Source organism: Megalopta genalis, chromosome 3 (genome assembly GCF_051020955.1).
Source record: "Megalopta genalis isolate 19385.01 chromosome 3, iyMegGena1_principal, whole genome shotgun sequence".
NCBI lineage: Eukaryota > Metazoa > Arthropoda > Insecta > Hymenoptera > Halictidae > Megalopta > Megalopta genalis.
In genome coordinates this window covers 10,698,115-10,719,865 of record NC_135015.1, presented here as the reverse complement: position 1 = coordinate 10,719,865, position 21,751 = coordinate 10,698,115, and the positions used below count along the sequence as shown (strand labels likewise).

The following is a 21,751-nucleotide window of genomic DNA, read 5'->3' as shown; positions in this document are numbered from 1 at the left end:
ATGGCATCCTCGTCACTGATTGCTTTTGGAGTTGTCCCACGATCGTATACTTACGTTTACCTTCGCTTTATTTCCTACGATCCGGGGTAAAATGAGATCGGCCGACCCGATATGCTCCGTCATCGAAGCGTTTGCCAGTTTTGAACACCTCGAACGTGAATAACGACTCCTTTTATAATCTTTCTACGAGACGACGTACCACGCGAAAAAGAAAAAAAAGAGAAGCTGAAACAAGAAAACCTTCGCGATGTAATCGAGATATCGGCGTTCTGTGAACGGCTAATTTAAATGGACCCTGAGTCGAGGTTGTGAAAATTTGGTAACGTCCTCAGTCACACGCGTCAAGATTCCCTTGATCTCCGTGGTGCAGAGAAAATAAGGAGATTTAGTGTGCCCCTGTGATACAATGAATGCCCGTTGTCTGCGAAAGAAAAAAAGTCGCGAATTAATTGCACAATCGAACGAAATACAGTCGGGTGTTGAACGTTCTTCGTGGTTCTCATCCGAGTCTGTGCCACGATTCCTAGCGCATAACCAAGTACTGAAACGAAAGAAAGAAAAAACAACATAACATACGATGCGAGAGTGAGAAACGCAAGGAGAGACAAACAACATTTGCAAAAAAATAAAAAATGATTATTAAAACTATCCTTTTTTTTTTCTTTTCGGTCGGTTAAACAATCGGTTAGTAAAAACCATGTACATAATAAAGAGTTGTGCGAATACGATCAATAATAACATATATAATTAATCGATAAACCTATGTTACATGTATATAAAAGTAAAATAATAATGTGAGATCTGTGAATACGACTTTACCTCGATCACTGTAATCTACGGGAAGGAGAAACGCAATGATTCTATTATTCCTTTCTTCCTCCTCTGTTTAAGCCCCCGGTACTTTCCTTTTCTCATTTGGTTCCAGTAGAGGAAAAAAATAGTCAATGTCTGCCTGGAGTGCTAATGAAGTGTAATTAAAGCTACTATACCAGTTCGCGTCGAAGTAAAGAGAATGTTTTCGCGGAGAGATACAGAGCACAGATAATACACTAAGAGAAACTGCTATGAATTACACACCTAAGAATTACAAATAGGCTTTCTAAACGAGTCGCTCTTCTTCCTGCACTCGCGAATCGAGTTCGTTACTGAAAAAAAAAAAAAATGATCAACGGTGACCCGCGGCTCGATCGTTTTCTGAATTGCTGCGTTATGATAGCCGGTACGCGCGTGGTCTTGTTTTCATTTCGAGAGGAAAGAATTGTTTCGCAACGGCGGGACAATACAAAAACTGTGACCGAGTGAATGTCGTTAAGTCATCCCGCGTGTAATCCGATTTTCTTTGGCACACAGTCTCGTTGAGCGTTGAGGGAACTGTCCCGTGTCAGCTATTGTCTTTTCATCTAATGACTACTCATTGCAGCAAAGACAATATATCGGGACGATAACAGCCAGCTTTGATTAGACGTTGATTATATGAAAATAGAATCTAGATTTTCCACAAAGTTCGACGATATGAAAATAATCTTGTGAGCTTCCAAACGAGCGCGAGAAAATAGTTGCACGGAAAAATGGTATTTAATCGTTTGAATAAGTTCAACGCAATATATATATTGATATTTTCAAATTGCCTCAATCTTTTTACCGTTTCAAATTTTGTCTACCAATTTTCGTCATAAATGCAAGAAAGACCCATTGAACGCAAAATTACAGATCGTATGAAGAATAAGAGAAATAGTCACTTAAATATTTCAACGACAAGATTCTGTGTATCATAACGAACGTTGCACAATTTTGTATGCTTTTGCATGTTTACAAAGATATAGATAAACGATTTTTCTACCTTTTAAATAGTTATAGATCAATTATAAAACAATTTAGAAACTAATAGCACACAGTGTTCCAAAAAATACTTCAAAACGGACGTTACTCATTCTATACAGATAATTGAAACTATATGAAAGTACAGTCGTAAAGATAATGTGTAATCTCCTCAACATTTGAACGTTTTGTATCTAATGTAACGTACTCGTCCGAGAAAATTAGGTTGCTCGTGGGATAACCTAACGCATGCTGTTACATATGCCCGAGAAACGTCGTGAAGCGCGCGAAGCGCCTAATAAGCCACAAAAAACGCCGGTGTTGGTTTCACTCCATTTTAATAATCATTTCTCTAATCAATAATACATTGCTATACACTTCATCAACGGATGGAGCCGCTGCGAGTTCATACCAAAAAATTGTATCCACGAAAGTACGTCTTAAATAATTCGTAAACGAACGTAAACGTCCGGCCGACATTTACCATTTACGGGAATATCTGTTTAGCCTTCCTTGTATGAAAGGAAATAATGTGTAACGATTAAAATTCGGGGCGCGGCTATCGCAATTAGAGTCAACGATCATCAATCGAGACTGGTTAAAAAGAACGTTTCAATAAATAAAAAGGAAATACACACGACCGGGCACGGTTGATTCCTTCGAAATAAAAAAACGATATACACGCTTGCCGGAAAAAAGTGGTCCATCTGAAATTCCCACGGGAACACGCGGAAACAAGCGGCCGCCAAAAAAGCAAATACCGTGTTTGCGAAATCTGCTGCGATAGGCGCGCCCATATATGAATAATAATAGAACGATAATATTAAATTCATTCGTTAAAAACTAAGGAGTGAACCTACTGCGGAATACAAACGAGAAATTTCAATGTTACAGAACGTTTTCGTTATGAGAATATTCGTTTCTCTTTCTCCTATCTCTTTTTTCTTGTTTTTCCTTTTCTTTTTCATAATTGCGTGCTCCAACTAACTCGAATCGTTATCAGACGAACTTATGGTCGCTTCTGGTAATTTACATTAGTTAGACGCGAAAAAATCAAAGTCGCACGCTCCATCGTATTCTTCCGAAGCGGTTCATTTAATATCGATGCTCGTCGATTTCACCCAAGATTTTTACCAATAAAGACTTCTCCATTTTTTCATTTTCTTTACTTTTCTTCTTTCTTTTGTTTTTCTATCACGGGGACCCATAATAGTAAGGCACAATTTTCTGCCCGAGAAGGCACTAAAAAACACCAAGCGCGCCTACGCTTGTACGTACAAGAGAGATCAATTTCAAGCGAAATTACAACTAAACAAATGATCATTGTGCACCAAGGTATTTTTGTACAAGTCTCGTTTTGCTTTTTCGTCTAAACTCACGCATCATCGTCACCAATCGTCGTCATCATCATCATCATCATCATCATCATCATCATCATCATCATCGTTATATACCTTCTATTATTATTCTTTCGTCAATGAGTCGTCACAATTGCTATCATCGTCCCTGGACATACTTTCCCCGTTTCTCTCCGATTGTGTCCCGCACTTTTCCTCTCGCGTTCTTCCTCGACCGAGTCTTATTGTCGCCGCATGGTCTCCGGTCGGACAGATTCATCAACTTAATCGATTTCGGTACGTGACAAAATACAGTGCTCCCTTGAACAAGGGGAGGTTCATGTACGCCCTCCCTGGGGTACATTCACAATCGTCCAATGATTGGATCTTTAGAAAATCGTTCGACGAAATCCGTAACATGGCTCTAGAAAAACCGAGCAAATTTTTTGGCCGACACAAGCCCTAAACAATCAAAACGAAATCAAAATAATTTATTGAATTGTGAAAGACATAATACCGGGACTTGCTTATAACAGATATACTGCTGGTAAAATAACAGATATTATTTAAAACAAAAATTGTGAGTATGGTCTACAGCTTAAAAATAGCTGATCGCAGTCGATTCGATTTTCTTAATGTTTGTGTTGATTTCGAGATGAGAAACGAAAACACGTGGATTGCGATATTCATAGGCAAAGATATCGATGACAGACTCGTTTAGATTGATAACTTACCAAATTACGAAATTAATTGTGAATATAATATGTGACCAATATTCCTAACCAAAATGTTAGCATTTATTTCTTACCGAAAGTGTCGACATTACTTTTTGGCTAAACCAATAGGTCACAAAAATCGGAAGGATAAAATTGATTATAGCGAATCTTCTCGTACTCTTCTGCATCCTTCGCGTGCTGATCAAATTTAGTTTTCTGAAATGCATTACAATAAAAAGTTAATTTCTGATTTAGACCAAAAACACTGTCACCTATCTTATCGGCGCCACAGCAATTGACGTTTCAGATTTACAAATTAAAAACTAAACCAGTAATGTGAAAAGTTCATTTGGTGTCTAATACATTGCGATTCACCGAACCCATTAGCTGCATGGATCAATTTTTAATATAAAAGTACATAATCTTATCGACCGCACTGCGTGCAGTTTCTTTCAACAAACTCTCATAAAATTATCCTAAAGTGTTCGAACTTGACGTATCACGTACAAAATTGCCACTTCTCCGCGACGAGTTTACTCGACAAACACAGCCAAATCATTGAACGTAAGCAGACAATCATAAATTTTCATTTTCTTATCTACCGCGATGAAGAAGAACATTATAAAAGTACATTAAACACGTTTCGATTCGGTCAAAGACATTTTTCGAGGAAACAATCGAGGGAGCACTGTACATCGATCGTCTAAAACGAAAAGTTTAACGGAAGTCGAAACATCAACGGACGCGAAACAAAGGATCATCGTACAATCACCGCGGCGATCGCAAATCGATCGAAATCTGTACGGGAATTTTGTTCAACGACTGTATGGCATTTTCGTCGAAATCGGCTTTATATCTCCTCCGGTGCAAATGAAATCGCCCGATTAATTCAAATTAAATCTATATCCATCTCCGTATATTGGCGCGACTCCGATGAGAACGCAGCACCGTCTTCTTGCCGCAACTCCGCGAAAGCTCTTAAGTTCTCTAGACAGGTGGCCGAGGTCGAGGAGGAAGTTCGAGACCGACTCGAGTCCTCGATCGTGTTTCTTCCGTCGAAACGTGCGGACCGGGCGGATTTGAACGGCAGTTGCGACGTCCGGTCGCTACTTAAACGTCGTTTGAACCGTGGGTTCGTCAGTGTCTTGAACACTGTCGCCTGTTCCCGTCGCTGCGCCCTACGAGGGAAACGTTCAGGGATGGTGATGACTGAACAAAGGAAGACGGACCTAGTACCCATGTTCCATTTCCTTGCAAAGAGAGATGGGGGAGGGTGTGAAAGCCACGAAAAGAAAAGAAAAACAATAGGGTAGTGGAACCGGTTGCTTCGGGGTGACCAATTGCTTGCTGTGCCTTTGGTATGTTTTCGGGCATAATTAACTTCGCATTTATCGAATGAAGCATATTAAATTTGCTTATTCTTTTATTTTCCTTATTTATCGAATAAAATCTATCAAATTCTTTTATTCTTTCGTTTTGCTTATTTTTTTAATAAAAAATTGTAACATGTCTTATTCGATGAATGTACGATTAACTATGCCCGAAAACAAGCTAACGACATAGCAATTGGCCACCCCACAGTAACCGCCAGCACTAGCCTATACGACGACTGTGCGATCTCGACGAAGCATCGTCGTCGGACCTGCGTGTATATGCATGTTCTAAAGGTGTTTCTCGTCCATGAAAGTTACAAAAGAGTCGTTACTCTCTGTTCAGAATCTTTTCGAAACACACGGGGAACAGAACGTCGAACGATGGCGGCTCGAGATTACGGCCACGGCTGCACGGAAAGCTGCCGACATGGGTCCCGGGTATTGCAACGCCCGTAAGAAATACAAATTAGCCGGCTAATCGGAATAGAATTTCGTGTTCGGCCGCTGTGATAGAGCCCGTATAGCGCGAGATGATAGAGAAAGAAATATCGTCGACAGTCGTTCGATAGCCTTGTGCATAGCTATTGTTCGTCGTCGGTCGAGACACACGCTTGGCTCTCCGATGCACGGCTGCCCGGTGAGTCGACGTGCGAGAAGAATCAAGAAAAGGAAGCGGAGAGCAAGAAACAAAAATCCCGAACAATCGTTCTTCCGGCCGACCGAAACGGAAGCGTGAACGCAGGTGGGGAGCTCGAAGTAAAATCGACTGGGCGTCGATCGGACCGAAACGGGGTCCGGAAAATCTGATGTCCCGATCGGTAATTAGGATGGCGTGTCTCGTCAACGTGACACGATGCTCGACGACGACGAGGACACCGTCGCGCGAAGAGAACTCCAAAAGCGATTCTCTTACTCGTTTATTTACACGATATAACCATTTTTAATCTCTCTTTCTCTCTCTCTCTCTCTCTCTCTCTCTTTTTCTCTCTTTTTTTTGTTCTGCTTTCATGTGTTTTCATCGTAAATGTTTCCCTTGTATGCGGTCGGTATTGCACCTTACACCTCGCGACAATTAACAACATCCCTGGACGTGGTTCGATGTTTCTATGAAACATAGTGACGAGAGTGCCACGTGGCTAAAACCGATAGTGAGGTCCGGAGGTGTTCGAAATGTAAGCATCTATTTGGTAGGTCGAGCGATCGGAGTTTACAGGGAATCGAGATTAAGGATATGGGTACGGATGGTAAAATATTTGGTTACAACTCCATGTCCTGCGCCTCGTCCTCGCTGAAGTCGCTCATCGAAGACTCGCTGTCGGACGACATTCCGTTTCCGGTGCCGCCGTTCTCCTGGTCCCTTAGCGCTTGCTCCGTCGCGTATTTCCTCACGTAATCTGCCGAGAAATTAAGAAGGAAATTGCATCCCTGGCTAATATCCACCGATACTTTATGTGGAAATACCCTCGCGATCCGTAGCTCGCTTCGTCGCTGGAGAAACGACCAAACGATCCACCGGACGGAAGATGCAGTCTAGATGGATTGCAACATACGAAACTCATTTGTTCGACTGCGAGTGTTAACTTTTGGAACACGGACATTTTTTAAAAATTACGGCATTGACGGTCCATTCAAATCTTTACGAGCAATTTTCATTTGTATATTTTTAAAAACCATTTTTTATTGAGTCCAAAGATAATCCTTTTTTTTCAACTCAATATTAATAGTTGATCATTGAGTGGGTTGGAATCGTAGTGGCGTAAGTCACATTTTCTTCATTGTAAGACACAAGGAGTGTTATTGTTTACTAACGTGTGTATTGTTTACTGAGCAAATGTATTGCTAAAATAATTTAGGGTTAAGTTAGTTTATTGTAACTTTATAATTTATTTTACTTGTCTCTCTATCATTTTGACATGTATAGATTATATTTTAAGACACGAGTCAAAATTTTCGAAAATTTCTTTTACGCCACTAGGATACTAACCGACACAATTACAAGTGACTGCCGTAAAATTAAGATTTGGTTGGAATCTTTGTAGCTGTGAATTAAAATGGACCCGACATCCGCTATCCGAGGGTTAATGCAGTTTTTGATGTGTGAGTGAAAGAAGAGTGTGTTGGAATTAATGTTGGAATTATTGATCGTAAAAGTTAATAATATGTGTTGTATTCTATGAAACTCCTCATTCATTGTGAATGAAGTTATTCTCTTTTGTATCTTTTACAACGTATTGTCTTTTGCCTATAAATGAATTTGTGAGAAGCACAATGTGTACATTAACCTTCTGCCAGCTGCAACTTAGTACATACATATTGATTATTACTTTCATTAGTATTCATTTATTGTCAACCAATTAAGTTTGAAATATTCCGGATTGTTGAAATCTTGATTACTGAAGTCTGTCCACAAAATTCTTCATCTAATACCAACGTACTTTTAATTTTAAAAAAATTTGAAACGTAGCATTGTTCGTTAAACTATTAGAAACTGCTGAAATACACTGGAACAGCCTGTTTATTTTTGCATTGCAACTGACAGAAGGTGTAACAAAAATTAATGGTACTTTTACTGCGAGTAATAATGAAAATAAATAGCGGAAATAGAACTTTACATCAAACACTTACTGTCTATCGATTATTTTTAAGTGAAATAGACTTAAATTATAATAGAAACTCGTTTATAATCTCCCGATCGAACGATTCTTTCAATCGGAAGTTTATACACGCGATGAAATGTGACTGAAAACGATTTGATGTAACGTAGCTCGTTCCGCTGTTCACAGTTATGATCGTAGGTTTCTAAAAGGAGGTCAAGATTTTTATAACAATATCGATTTTACTTCGATATCTAATCAACGCACGCTATTTTTGCGCAACATTTAATATTCAATTTAATATCCGTCTCAAACAAGTTGGAAATAATTTAATACCGTATAAATGTTTCCGACAATAAGCGAAAATAAACTCTGACCTACATGCGGTCGTAAAATAACCAATGCGTTAGCAACGTCATAAAACGTGAGAGGTACTTCACCGTCTCGTTATTAACGAAAATGGTAATATTACACTGAATTTCCAGAGATTTAATTATCGAATCTTGGACAGATGATGTTTGGAAATTTACAACATGATAATATCAAGTAAAATTAATAGAAACAAATTTTTAACTGTTCGAATACATATTTCATTAAAAACGTGACGGAAGCTGAACCTTTTTAAATGTGAACAGCGACGTTTCATAAATCTCGATCAAAACATTTCTCTCGCGCATAATTAAAGAACTTCTTTGTTTGAACTTCCTAGTTTTCCACAAGAGATAAAACATTTCGCATGTTACAATCCTAAATAAGGGAAACGAATCGATTTTCTACTTAGTATGTATATCGTGTAAACCCACCTGCTACTTTCTTCTTGTACTCATCAGGTTTATGTAAATACAGGGCCGCAGCGTCGCCATTTAAGGGATCAATTGGATTAGGATATGTTAACAATTGGGGCAGGAAAGACTCGAATATATTCGATAAATCTGGAACAGAAAATCAATTGTTGAAACGAAAAGCATTCACGTGTCTCTTAACGGTTATAACACACGTTTCAACCCTTAACTGGCAAGATGGAATTCCGAAGACACCATGGAACTAACCATAAATATTAACATAAAGTTCAATCTTAATATCTTTCTTATAATTCATGCTGTTTGCAGGACTGCTAGTTTAGTCTGCTTGTTGGCATCCGGATCAGTCTAGCGCCGTGGATAACCATATTTGTAAAATACGTTACGAAAAGTTTTTGGAGCAGTTCGGTTGTATTACAAATGTCTTAAAAATGGTAACTGTATAATTATTTTCATAAATACTGTAGTATAGTACATTCAATGAAGTATAGGATGTACTATTTTACATGTCCAACGTGTGAAAAAAAGGTTCCTTCTAGAAAATTCTTAAAGTCAAAATATATGGAAAACATGACGAACGTTATACTTCGTCGGACTCCAGCTCGCAGTCAAGGGTTACAATGTCGCGAAAAATCGTGCGTACGTTAACGAAAAACACGGAAGAACACACGTCTATGGAAAAAGGCTAAATACGTACCGTAAAGGGCAGTCCAGGCCTGGTTTATTACGTCTAGACACACTGTGCCTGAGACTTCGTCAATGTTAGGGTGGTACACCTTGTTCATAAAGCCGATCGAAGGAGATTTGAAGGGGTAGTGGTCGGGCAAGTGAACCCTCACCTTCCATATTCCACCCTCGTAAGGCGCTGCAACGTGGTACAACTATATTTAGTGACGTTGAAGCGCGACGATCCCGTAAATAATGTTTCGCTTTCCGGGACGAAACCGCAATAAGCTAACACCGCGAATCGAGAGAGCTGGAAAGTGCAGAGCCGCAGAACGGTGAAATAAACCGGCGAGATTGCCGGCGATCGCGGATAGAGATCGCCGATCGATCGACCTCCCGGACGATTTGCATGACGCCGCTGCGGTTAACTTATTTCCAAGGAAACGGTGTACTACACATCGGCGATTTCGTGTTCGATCATTGAAATTGCTGGTACAGTTATCGGTGATATTCCAGGCAGCTGGAAAGTCAGAGGCCACGGCATAACTCGCGATAGATCCGAGGGGAAACTGGAACGTTGAACGGTAAAACTCCGGAGAATGCGTTCTCTCCTCTTTCGCGCGCAGGAAAAGGGTACAGGAAACGGGCAGATCGGGGCGAAGGAACGCCGTTTTCCATTGTCCACGCCGGGATCCATCGAGCTCCATGGAAAACAGGATGTTTTTACATCGAAGCTCGGTCTTAAACCGGTCTCCTTTCGCGCGGAGAACAGCCGTGGGCTCCGGTCCACAATATCGAACAATGCAAATTCCGGGAACGATGATCCGCTTTTGTCCCATACAAATTGCTTACAACACCGAGCAGCGTTTATGCTCGGCCATCGAAACGCGAGTCAATACCGTCGAAATTATGCTATTCGGAGCCGTTCGAGATGTTCGGCCAAGTACGAGAAGAATCGGGAGCGTGCTTCCTTTATAGAAGGGGATCTGTTTCGAATATTATTGGGATCAGCATGACGCGTTTCTCTTAGCACGACGTTAACAGGGTATTTCTGGGATTTCAGGGGATTTCTTTTTAGATTTTCTTGAAGAATACAGGGTGGGTCGGAAACCGTAGTACATATAATCGAGCAGTATTTTTTCTACGTGAAAAAATAAGAAAAAAACATTTCTTTATCCGAGGCTCCGTTTTCGAGAAAATCGACTTTATTGTTCATCTTTGTAAGGATTTAGTTGTCTATTCATCCAACGCAGTTGCCTCCATGCGAGATAGTGCTTACAAACATTAATTGTTGCGAACTATCTACTGTCTTGTGCTTAGAAAAAGTCAGTCATTTCGGCAGAGGTGCAAGGGGGGTACTTCGCTCGCTCCGCCTCACCTGCTCGCCGGTAGTCACCACTTTTCTATGACCTCCCGAGACCCACTTCTATTGGTAAACGAGAAGACCCACAAGCTAATCGACGCGAGGAGCAAGGGGAATCGGTTTCCCTCTTCACCCAATCACGTCTCTTGCTCAGCGCGTAACTTAGCCAATAATAATGAAAAGTCGGAAAATTGGAAGAGGCTAGGTGGAGCGGGCGACCGATTCCCCTTGCCCCTTGCGTCATTTAATTTATGCGTTACACGTTAACGTAGGCATAAGATATCATATGATATAACATGACTATAAAAAATATATGTATAGTACAACAGGTTTGCTGCATAATCCAATGAAAAGTTAATCGAGATGCTAATTAGTAATTACAAATAATCATGTGTTCATCAGAAGAACCTGATATTAATGCTTTAGGGATAAGTTCTTGCAGATTGTATTTGTTGCATCTGTTTCTGTCTCGTTTGTTCTCGTTTTTTAATCGGCAGAACTCGAGACCCTCGTTTCGTGAAAATTCAGTGTGGCGGCTAATTAAGGGCCAATAAGAAGGGATCATTTCTGCCAATAAGGGAAACACGTTTACCGTACTTCTGCAAGGTTGTTAATATGGATGGGTCGATGGAAATCGGTCCTACACTTTTCTCAGTTGACTTCCTCCGAGCAACGGTCAGGGGTAAACGGAATGTTTCCATCATTGTCAATGTTTGTAAATTAGAAGAATAGCTACAACTAATTTCGACCCAACCTGTGTATGTTGATTCAAAAAATTTGATGTCTGAATTCTTAAAATTAATGTTTCATGTTCAATGCTCAATGTTGAAGATTCAAGATTCAAAGTTCAAAGTTCAATGTTCATTGTTCAATATTCACTATTCACTATTCACTATTCACTACTCAATGTTCAATGTTCAATGTTCAAAATTCAAAGTTCAACGTTGAATGTCCAATGCTGAATGTTTAATATACGGGTTATAGGTTGAGTATACATAACTGTATAATTATGTCATGTGAGGTCAGAGGTAGCCAGAAGATAGATTAGATTACATAATTTAACCGTCAAGAAAAAGACAACGATTTAATAAATTGATCTCATCGCTTAATGTCATTAAGACATCCTTCAGCTGCTTGAATTTTTTCTTTTGTTCTAGTACCTGCTACAGCCAAACTCATACTGATTAAGAATGTTAAACGTATATTCATTTCAGATAAACGAAAAATATAAATAAACCTTGTAGATGTAGCTGCAATAGGTATTATAGTTTCTTCGCACAGAAATCCTAAAGGGAAACGCAATTTACACTAGTGTATCCTCTTAACTGACTTTGCGGATCATTATCGCTCGAATTTTTGCAATGAAAAACATGGCTTTATTTGATGAGTCCTGCTTGAAAAATGTGTGCTCTATTGTGCGGTATAATCGGAGTTGCTTGATCGGTTTCTTTGTTGGCTTGAAGCTTAGCATTATCAGCTGTGTTGTTGCGTTGTTCAGCATCGTTTGCGAGAAATATTTTTCTATCTTTTACATTTTCAATGGAACGAACTTACAAATCGTTTCTTAAAATTCTATTTGTTGAAAAATGAAGGGGAAACGATGGAGAAAGGCGAGTTTGAAGCACGCGTTTAACGCTCAAAGAAATACAAAATTCCTCTCCTTAGTTATCAGTAGATTGCGGATTTTTATGAAAAATAAAAATTGTCTGCCTCGATTGGAATAAATAGAAACTAAATCGCGTTAGCAGATTAAATATAATACTAATAATATTTTTCATTCTTTTAATCTTTCTACTATTTCAAATTACAGTTATCCAATTTCGTCGTAAATGGATAAAATCCGCAGTTCAGTTATCAGAACGAAAAATACATATGAGTCAGAGAGCGCTATTAATATAAGACAATTACGTTATCATAATTTAGCAACAGATTTTCCGTGTTTGTAAATACGAGCATCGATAAAGCACATTTCTAGCGTCTATTGCTAGAGACCTATGCTCTAGTGTCTATAACGTATCTACGACTGGCACAGACAGATTATTCCAGTAAAAAAAAGTCTTATAGTCGTTCGACGAAAGAATAATTTACGCAATCGAAGAATGATATCGAATGACCTTGGATGATAAGCATATTACAAATGGATGAATTCGTCTCGCGATCGTAAACGTGTATAATTACGGTTTCGTGTAGAACATTAGAGATTTCCTTTTGTTTAGAGGTCACCGTAAGTATGTGTGTGTACACCTATTTTCTGTTATATTAAAATCCGTTGTAATTAACTGGCTAGACCAGTTCTCTGTACAGGATTCAATCAGTGAATGTCATAACCACATTCTCAGAACGAAGTTGATCGATCAATCAATTATAGGCTAACACGTTTTTGGAAGAGCGCTGGTTTAACGCGCACCTGCAAACTCGAGCAAATCAGTGACTGAAATACTTTCAAGTTTTTCGTCCGATCCGTATCGTGTTATCAATCAGCAGATAACAAATGAAAGTAATTTATTTATTTCGATTAAACTCGCTTCCGGTCATCTTACTTCGACGATAAAGGAACAATACAATTTCTAAGGATTTTTCGCTTTTGCGAACATGCTATCGTAAAATCAGTTCGAATATTGATCGAATGGAAAGCTTCTGCGTTTTTATTTTCATAAAAACCAATTTCCCCTGGTCTTCACTATTCGTTTCCTATACCGTGAAAAGTAACTGCATGAATTTCGCACACTATAGTACAATCTCCTAAAAAAAACTGAAATAATTCTCATTTAACGGGACAATTATTGGAAATTGAAAAATCGGAAGAGTTTTCTTTAATATGCAGCTTAAGTTAGAACAAATGGAAAATAATGAATAAATAAATAATGAATAAATAAATAATGTTCTCGATTATCGATTCACGCGTTTTCGAAAGCGCGCAACCAGTTTCGAACGATTCTGTATCGTAAAAGCGTTATTTCCTTCGTCTCTGGCATTCATTTTCCTCTTCCGAATTATCATCCATGAACGAGATCCTCTAATTGTTCCCAGCAACGCATAAAGCATCGCCAGCGAACGGTGCTCGACAAACAAGAGTGGCTCGAAGTGAAACGCGAAATAGAGAAGGAATGCAGCCGCGGATCGATCAAATGCTGCAACGGGAAAACGAACAAGATGAATCTACGGGTGAAATTCATTTCGCGCAGAACTCGGAAATAAAACTTTCACAGAGAAGAACGAGCAGAAGAATGGGCATATATGGTGGGTCAAAACGATCGAATTGCTCTGACACGGATCAGAAAGTCGGCTGGGATGAAATTTGTCCAGTCGTTCACCACAAATTACATACGCTGTTCGACAGTTTCTTTCACGTTTGCGATTTCGAGACAGTCTTTTAAAAATTCCCCGGAATTATTTTAATTTTGAGAAAGTTCTTTACTTTAAGCCGGTTACTCTATGGCCGACAAAAATCAAATTTTATTCATATAGTATTTCGAATAAAATTTTATTCGAGAAATATATCGAACAAATTCTTCGAATAAAATTATATTCAAGAAATATTTCGAATAGAATTATATATTTATGAAATATTTCGAATAAATTCTACGAATAAAATTTTCTTCGTGTAATATTTCGAATAAATTCTTCGAATAGAATTGTGTTCGTGTAATATATCGAATGAATTCTTCGAATGAAATTTTATTCGTATAAATTCTCCGAATATTTCGAACCAAAAGTTGTGAAATTTTATTTATCGAAATATTTTTCGAATAATGCCCAACTCGGAGCCAATGTACGAAGTGCGCTATTAGAAACAATTTTAATGTGCCTATGAAAAGAAGAATGTACACCAAGATCGCGGATTACGTCAACGGAATTTAAGATGATGTCAGCAATTAAATAATAGTGAGATAAGTTAATAATGCGAAAACGAAATATCTGAGCATTTGGAAGCATTACGAGAGAGTCTGTTTCGTTTAGACCAGTGTGTGCGCTAGTGTTATTTAACATATCACCAACGATCTGCTATACTCCATTCATGTTTGCGAATCTCGATTTACCCCGTGCCTTGCAAAGCTTGTTGCCCACAGATGCGACCATGAGGTGGCCTTGAACACTGAGCCTAGAAGCAAGTCCAGCGCGGCGTTGCCTCGAATAAGGAAGCAACCACAGCATCGTGTTCCCAGCGCTGAGTTTCGCCATTGTGTCGAGGAAAAATACCGCGTTCTCTTTCTCGCAATTGGATGCGATCCTGTCTAATGAAAAGCAGCGAAGCTACTTCGAGCTGTAATCACCGATGACTCATTCTGGACGCGGGGCTTGGATGATTCCTGCCGGTCCGTGGTAAGAATCGCGTGAGCACCATGAGCACCGTTTCCATGATCGCAGATGAGATCAGTATTCACTGCGAATCAACGCCAACACTCTACACATTGACAGGCATTGAACTGGTATTGAACAGGTATTGACAGCTCGAACTCGGAGATAAAGAAAGTCGTAAATCAAACGTTGAGGATCAGAATCGGCTGATTTGCTCTTATTCGTTGTCTCAGGTAAGGTAAACGTCCCTATTATGGAACGCTTTTCAGGAGATATAGGATTGTCATCGATTTTATCACAACTGAAAAGAATACTACTGTTCGATAGATTGATGTTTCTAGATAACGCGATTAACTTTTAAATATTTATTTAATATAAATACAAAATAATATAACCAAACTGGTAAAATACGAGCATGTTCCCATTACGGGACATCGTTTTCGTGCCATGTCCCCGCGTTCAAAAAATTGATGTACACCGTGTTCGAATAAACGTGTTCTTTTTTTACATCTGATCACTAAGTAACAGTATTTGTGCGAGTGAATTTATAAAGAACAACGTTCAAAAATATGAGCAGAATTTTCACATCCTCTTTCATAAGCTCTATCTCTTTTTGTATTGCATTGTTCATACTACTGTTTCACGAATGGATCACAATTCGGCGATGTTCCATAACAGGTACTTTAACCTCGCTCGAACTCGAGCTTGACGCTTCTAGTAGTTCCTCGAAATCTACAATTTGCCGAAAAGTGTTCCGATTCAAAGGCCCCAAGGTGTTGAAGAGCGGATCCCTGAAGGCCGACAGCGAGAGAAGTGCCTCTATTTCTCAAACCTCGGCTCTCCCCGTTTTTTCAGGCCGTCACGGCGGACCGACTTTTACCTTCGCGAATCGCGAATCGCGAACGTGGATGCACATGAGAAAGAGCACTTGCTAGGAAACATCAGCCGACTGTGACACACGGAGATTTTCGTGAGACTTCACACGGACGGAGCTTCGAAGCGCATTTTTTTTTTTATTTTACTTTCTTCTCTAGGAGCTTATATTCGTGTCAAGGGGTTGAAACTACCCTCCGATGTTCAGACCACAGAAGCTGTTTAGCTAGGGAGAGATAGATGCGAGATTCGAATGCACGAGTTTCTTGATTTTCGGGGCGTAGAGAGCTTCGGATATTGAATAATTTTTCAATATTTTCATTCAGCATCTGAAATCCTCGCCTGAGATTCATATTGGCTTCAGGACAATAAAACGTCCAGAATACGCAGGAGATTCTCCGAAAAGAATAAACTATGTCGCAAAAGCATCAATCGCGTGGACGAAACGTGTATAAATAAGCTTCCAATCGTTGCTTGATCACTAGTCGCTTCCCACCTCGAAATGCAAGCCAGTGTCATTACAATGTCTTGCAAATATCAGGTATTCATGATTTTTCCTTTATTTATGCGTGCTCGTTAAAATTCAGATTTATTAATGGGCTGCTGATTTTATGCAGTTACGGCAAACTTATACATGCGAAACGTAACAGGCCACGGAATCTAGAAGCATCTAATGGAAGCAGATTGTAACAATTAACAAGGGAAATCAATTTCTACGGAAGTTCCGTCTGTGTAATATTCGTCTACATACATTAGAATCAGCGGTCTACTTATTCTATTTAATCCTGAAACGTCGCGAGCTATTTGCGACGCTACATAATAAAGTAAGTATTACGAGAAAAGAAGAAAAAATAAAAAAGAAGAGAATCTATCGAACATTAGAGACGCTACTACCTTCGCGCAAGGTTTCGTACAAATCGGCTTGTCACACTTCGGTGATGTTCCTTGTTAGGCGTGCACGTGACGATGCAAGGCGTGCATTATGCGGCCGGCCGTAGCGACGTAGGCGAGAAACGTGACCCACCTGTGCGTACACGCACGTGGAACACAGACGCGCGCGGATTCACGGTGAAAGTATCGATATCCGCGCGAAATCGGAGCTACGGGAATGCAACTTCAACGGTGTTAACCCTTTCAATGATTAATCCGTACGTTCACAGTGGTATGCTCAGAATTCAATTTTTCAACTTTCATACGTGAACGAAATTTTTCTATCGATGCACTGACAACTCTTCGGAACTTCGAAGAAATCCAGAATATTAACACAATTCTTAAAATGACTCTGTGATTGGATACAGCGTTCTAACGGCAACAATATGAAATTCGGATTAAAATTAATTGTTTGAATTTCTCGTTAACAAAATATCAATGTGCAAGTTTTTGCTACGCATTTGTGCATAATATCTCTACGTGCGCGATGTAAATACAAGTAATATGATCCGAATGGCGTTCATATAACACAAATATAACAATTATAAAAATAATATAAAAGGTAGATATTTTTTCCATTATACTTCTTTTTTTACTTCAGTCATCGCTGAAAAAGTTAACTGCTAGTCGGAGCTAGATAACTCCACGTGACCCGAGACAACACTTCTCTTCCTGTGTCCTTCAATTTTGATTATCATTGTTTCAATTTTGATTACACTATTCAGTGATACATCGAATCTCATCATTTCCATGCCTTGAAGAAATTGTGAACAAGGTACACGTTATCTTCAGTTCACTTTGTGAACGAATCTGTTTATACCAGCTAGAGACATTGAGTTTTGATTGCTATTTACAATTCAGCATTCTTCTTTATTCGTTACTTTCAGACGAACATCCTTTAAATAACAGTATCAAATGAAGATATTAGATTAGATTTCCGAATCGTTGATCCACGATTGGAATTTCAATTGCTACCATAAAATTCGTAGTTATGAATCGTAGACTTTCGAAGTTTATAGAATAATTGCTGGCGGATAATGTGTTAAGCAGAAAAATATAATGCGTCAGCAGTAAAAGCGTTGATGCTCCTACGCTCCAATTCGTCCATTTTCTGTTTTAATAGACTGCTGGGGAAATAATTGCGGTTTTGAAGCAACACTTACGTTTCAGCTTCAAATATTTGCATTTATTCAATGCTAATCATATTTCATGATTTCTGTTCTTAATGTTTCTTTTATGAGAGCAGATGTAACCATTGTTTTCATTTTATTATTATTTCATTAGTGATATTATTATGTTGAATTTTTGTAGAGAAATGAAAAGGGTTAAACACAAACAAATGAAGCAAAATGAAGAAAAATTGATTATAAATATTCTCTTCAGTGCGATACGTAAATATTGAGCCTCAATATTGAACTAGAATGGAATGTTTGCGTATTAAGTATCCCCAGGCGAATTCAGAAACATAGGAGAGAAGAGAAAGCAATTTGCACAACTGGAAAAACGAACCACGTTTTAATAAGTTTCAGCGAGAATGTGTAAAAGCATGAACAAAGCAAAAGAACGTAAAAAGGTTGTACAAAGCCTGCGCCCACGCGGTGACAAAATTCCCCAGAAGCTCCATGGATTCCAACTGGGTCGAATTAACGTAGAATCGCCAACCGCGTAGTCACACCGCGACGCGTTTAATAAAGATAATTGCGAAGTCTCGATACCACCAGAAACGAACCGGGGAACGTTGCTGGCGACAGTTTGTACATTGCGAATTATTCTGTTTTATTCGCCCCGGGGCTAATGGCTGGAACATTGAATTTTTTTCTGCAATATCAAACGGTATTATTGACGTCGAATCGGTTTTCTTTCAAACTTCAAATGGCACCAACACCAAATGATACCATAACCAGAGATAATACCGTAAACAATTTGTTCAAATCCTTATTGGAACACGCGTAATTAAAACTGTACGAAATCCAAATAAATGCAGTCGAAGACGTTGAAATTACGGAAATATTCTCAAGAGGAATTTTTTAATGAAATTCTTTTGTGAAATTTTTGTTGAACTAGCCTTTCGTCGAATCTGCATAAATATAATCAGAGTTATTGAAATTACGAACACGTTTTCATGAAAAATTCTTGAATGAACTTCGCCTCAATGGCGATGTACGATATAAGTTGCATGAAATCTGAATGGATGCTTCTTTTCATTAAAGAAAGCAACAAACGTTACTATTCTAGCTTTCGGTTATGGTTGTATGCTTTAAAAGCTGTTATCATTATGACTATACTGTTAATGTACAAATTATGTGATTAACGAACTACGGTCTTTTATGCAAAATGAAAATTATTCGCATTAATTGCAAGATGCAGGAGCTATTAATGAATTGCAAATAATATATAGTGAGAATTTTATATTCCCTATTCATGTGTTTGCGTAAAATCCGCTGTCTAGTAATTAAAAGCTAGTTACGGCGATACTTTGGTCCGCGATTATATCAGTCGAGCTCAATGATTTAGCGTTACGGTAAAATCCTAGGACCTAACACCGATTCATAAAATGATTAAGACCGAGTTCATTATACGTTGTATGTATGCCATCTGTATGCATATTGTTAACATATGTATGTTAACGTATTTCTAATTTTTCTATCCGATGTAGGAACGTAAGTAAGATTTTATAATTGTTATCCCGATCAAAAAATTATGTTAGTAATTAAGATTTAGGAAATGAAAAATATCCTATTCATTTAATTTTTCGAACGAACATCAAATTTTGTAGGCGAATGACGCTCATACTAGTTAATAGGAAATGGGAATAGAGATACTTTAGAGACACTAAATTAGATCTATCAAAAAGTTATGTCCGATAATGTCATTACAAGTTTTGATACGTATGCACATGTTCATTTGGGACAAACAGTATTCTCTCCCCAAATGTCAAAATCTTGCTACGCTATGAATGACGCGGTGCTGTTGCTACGCCTATGTGATTTATCGATTTTCTCGCTACGCCGATTTTAACACGTTGAATGCCATGGGGGCCACCGGTGACCGGCGCGCCTAAATTAATAGAAATATATATAATTGAAAACAAATGTCAATATCTAAAATTTTGTATTATTACCATCGTCAATTCAAACAGTGACCCCTGTCGCAATTAACACGTCAAACATGGTTATACACTGTAACTTATCTATTGCAGATAATATTTCAACATTATGTGCATCGCATAAAAGAAAATTCATCGTGGCGCCACGGACAATTTCTGTAAAACCGGCGTGGCATTCAACGTGTTAAGGAGAGATTATTGTATATCTTCAAAAATAGTATTTGCAAGTTATCATCGCGCTGACAAGAGATCACAAGTAACGACAGAAGTTACATTTTACAATAAATATTATGAGATGTACGTAAAAATTTATTACACCCAATATTTTATCGCGACGTGTGAAATGTCGCGAGGATCCATTACGACTACTTCATATGATCGTAATCGATCGTTCGGTAGCCTGGAGTGTATGCTCGAAAGAGGCATCTCTCTCGATCGAACGGAGAGGACTACGGGAAAGCGTCGGGCCCAGTTATCAAACAAACAGGAGATAATACTACGGTTGATTAGGGTTCAACGAAATGGAAACAGGAAGTGGTTAGGTTTCATTTATGGTGATCGACTCGCGATCGACATTATACGTGACCCTCGAGGCGATTGTTCCCAAGCGCATCGTGAATTACTGGAAATCTCGAAAATCCACGTGAATACGGGATCGCGGCTATCTGGTGATAAATCACTGATCAGAATATTTATGATATACAATGCTGACGTGCAACTATGACCGACGACAATGATCCAGTTCATAAACATCGCGCTGGCATAATTTAAAGTTGCGCCGAGTGTTTCGTCCCGTCAATTCGGCGCGCCGTTCGGTGAAAATGAATGTTCGCAAATTGGAAATTACGATTCTATGAATACGATACGGCGCCCGAAGCACTCGCAACACCTGAAAATCCACAGAGTAGTATTTCGTTTTGGTAGCTGACGTGTATTTTTATTTGTTGTCGAAATAGCCGAGATTGTTGTGCTACTTTTTCGTTCAAAAGACGAATCTTTGTCCTAAATTTTCATTCTAAACAGTATTTTTGAAGTTGCATATTTTACAGATCCCAGTATCTAATGGAATAATTAGTTACAGTATAGAACAGTGAACTGTTTGCGACAGTTGTCCTATGAAAGAGCTAGTCAACGACGGATATGTATGAAACAGAAATGGAAGATCAAAACAGTATTGGGTATTATTCGAATTGTTTCGAATAAAAATTTATCTGCGATAATTGCCCGAATGTTTTTCAGTCGAATATTTTGTTCGAACAAGAATTATTCATTATTCGTCATCGATTTTTCAATCTATTTAAAATTATTCAAATTGGATTGTAAAATTATTCGAATAACAATGCGAATAATCGTTGACTGCTTTTTTTTCTTTTACGTAATTTTATAAGAACATATTTATACGAATACATCCAGGATCAGTTCAATTTCAACTACTTATAGAACGATTATTTAGATGTGCATCAATGATCAATCTATTCGAACGTAACGAACGTGCCGATGCAGCACTTGAAAACAAGATTAATTGTGAAAAGGAATATGGAAGAAATTACTCGAGAAGCTATATATTCTACCGCTTTTATTCAAAATTCGATTATTTTCCGTATAAGTTTCCTGTATGAATCAATTCGAATTCGAATGAATTCTTATTCAGAGATAAATGTTTATCTAGATCAATTCTTACTCGACACTATCGAATAACATATTTTTCGTTAGTTTTTATATGTTATCCGTCATCCGAATAAAATTTTGCTCATCTCTGGATCAAGAGTGTCCTAAAACGTGGAACTTATGAAGTCCAAATGGGATCGTTAGCGAGACCAAACTCCTGCAAATCGTGTATCCCCTTCTTCGAAGTAAGATGGATTGGCTAAATCCA

At 38.6% G+C, this 21,751-nt stretch overlaps 1 protein-coding gene across 1 annotated transcript in view; it reads right to left on the bottom strand.

The window, feature by feature from the left end:
- Positions 1–614: 614 nt before the first annotated feature.
- The window catches only part of UbcE2H (ubiquitin conjugating enzyme E2H), a 65,004-nt gene continuing 43,867 nt past the window's right edge, over positions 615–21,751 (bottom strand). Inside the window, exons 3-5 of the mRNA XM_033486301.2 lie at positions 9,336–9,503; positions 8,642–8,770; positions 615–6,638 (exon numbers count right to left, since the gene is read on the bottom strand). Coding sequence (XP_033342192.1) covers positions 6,502–6,638; positions 8,642–8,770; positions 9,336–9,503 — 434 coding nt within the window. The 3' untranslated portion in view covers positions 615–6,501. The remainder of the gene's footprint in view (positions 6,639–8,641; positions 8,771–9,335; positions 9,504–21,751) is intronic.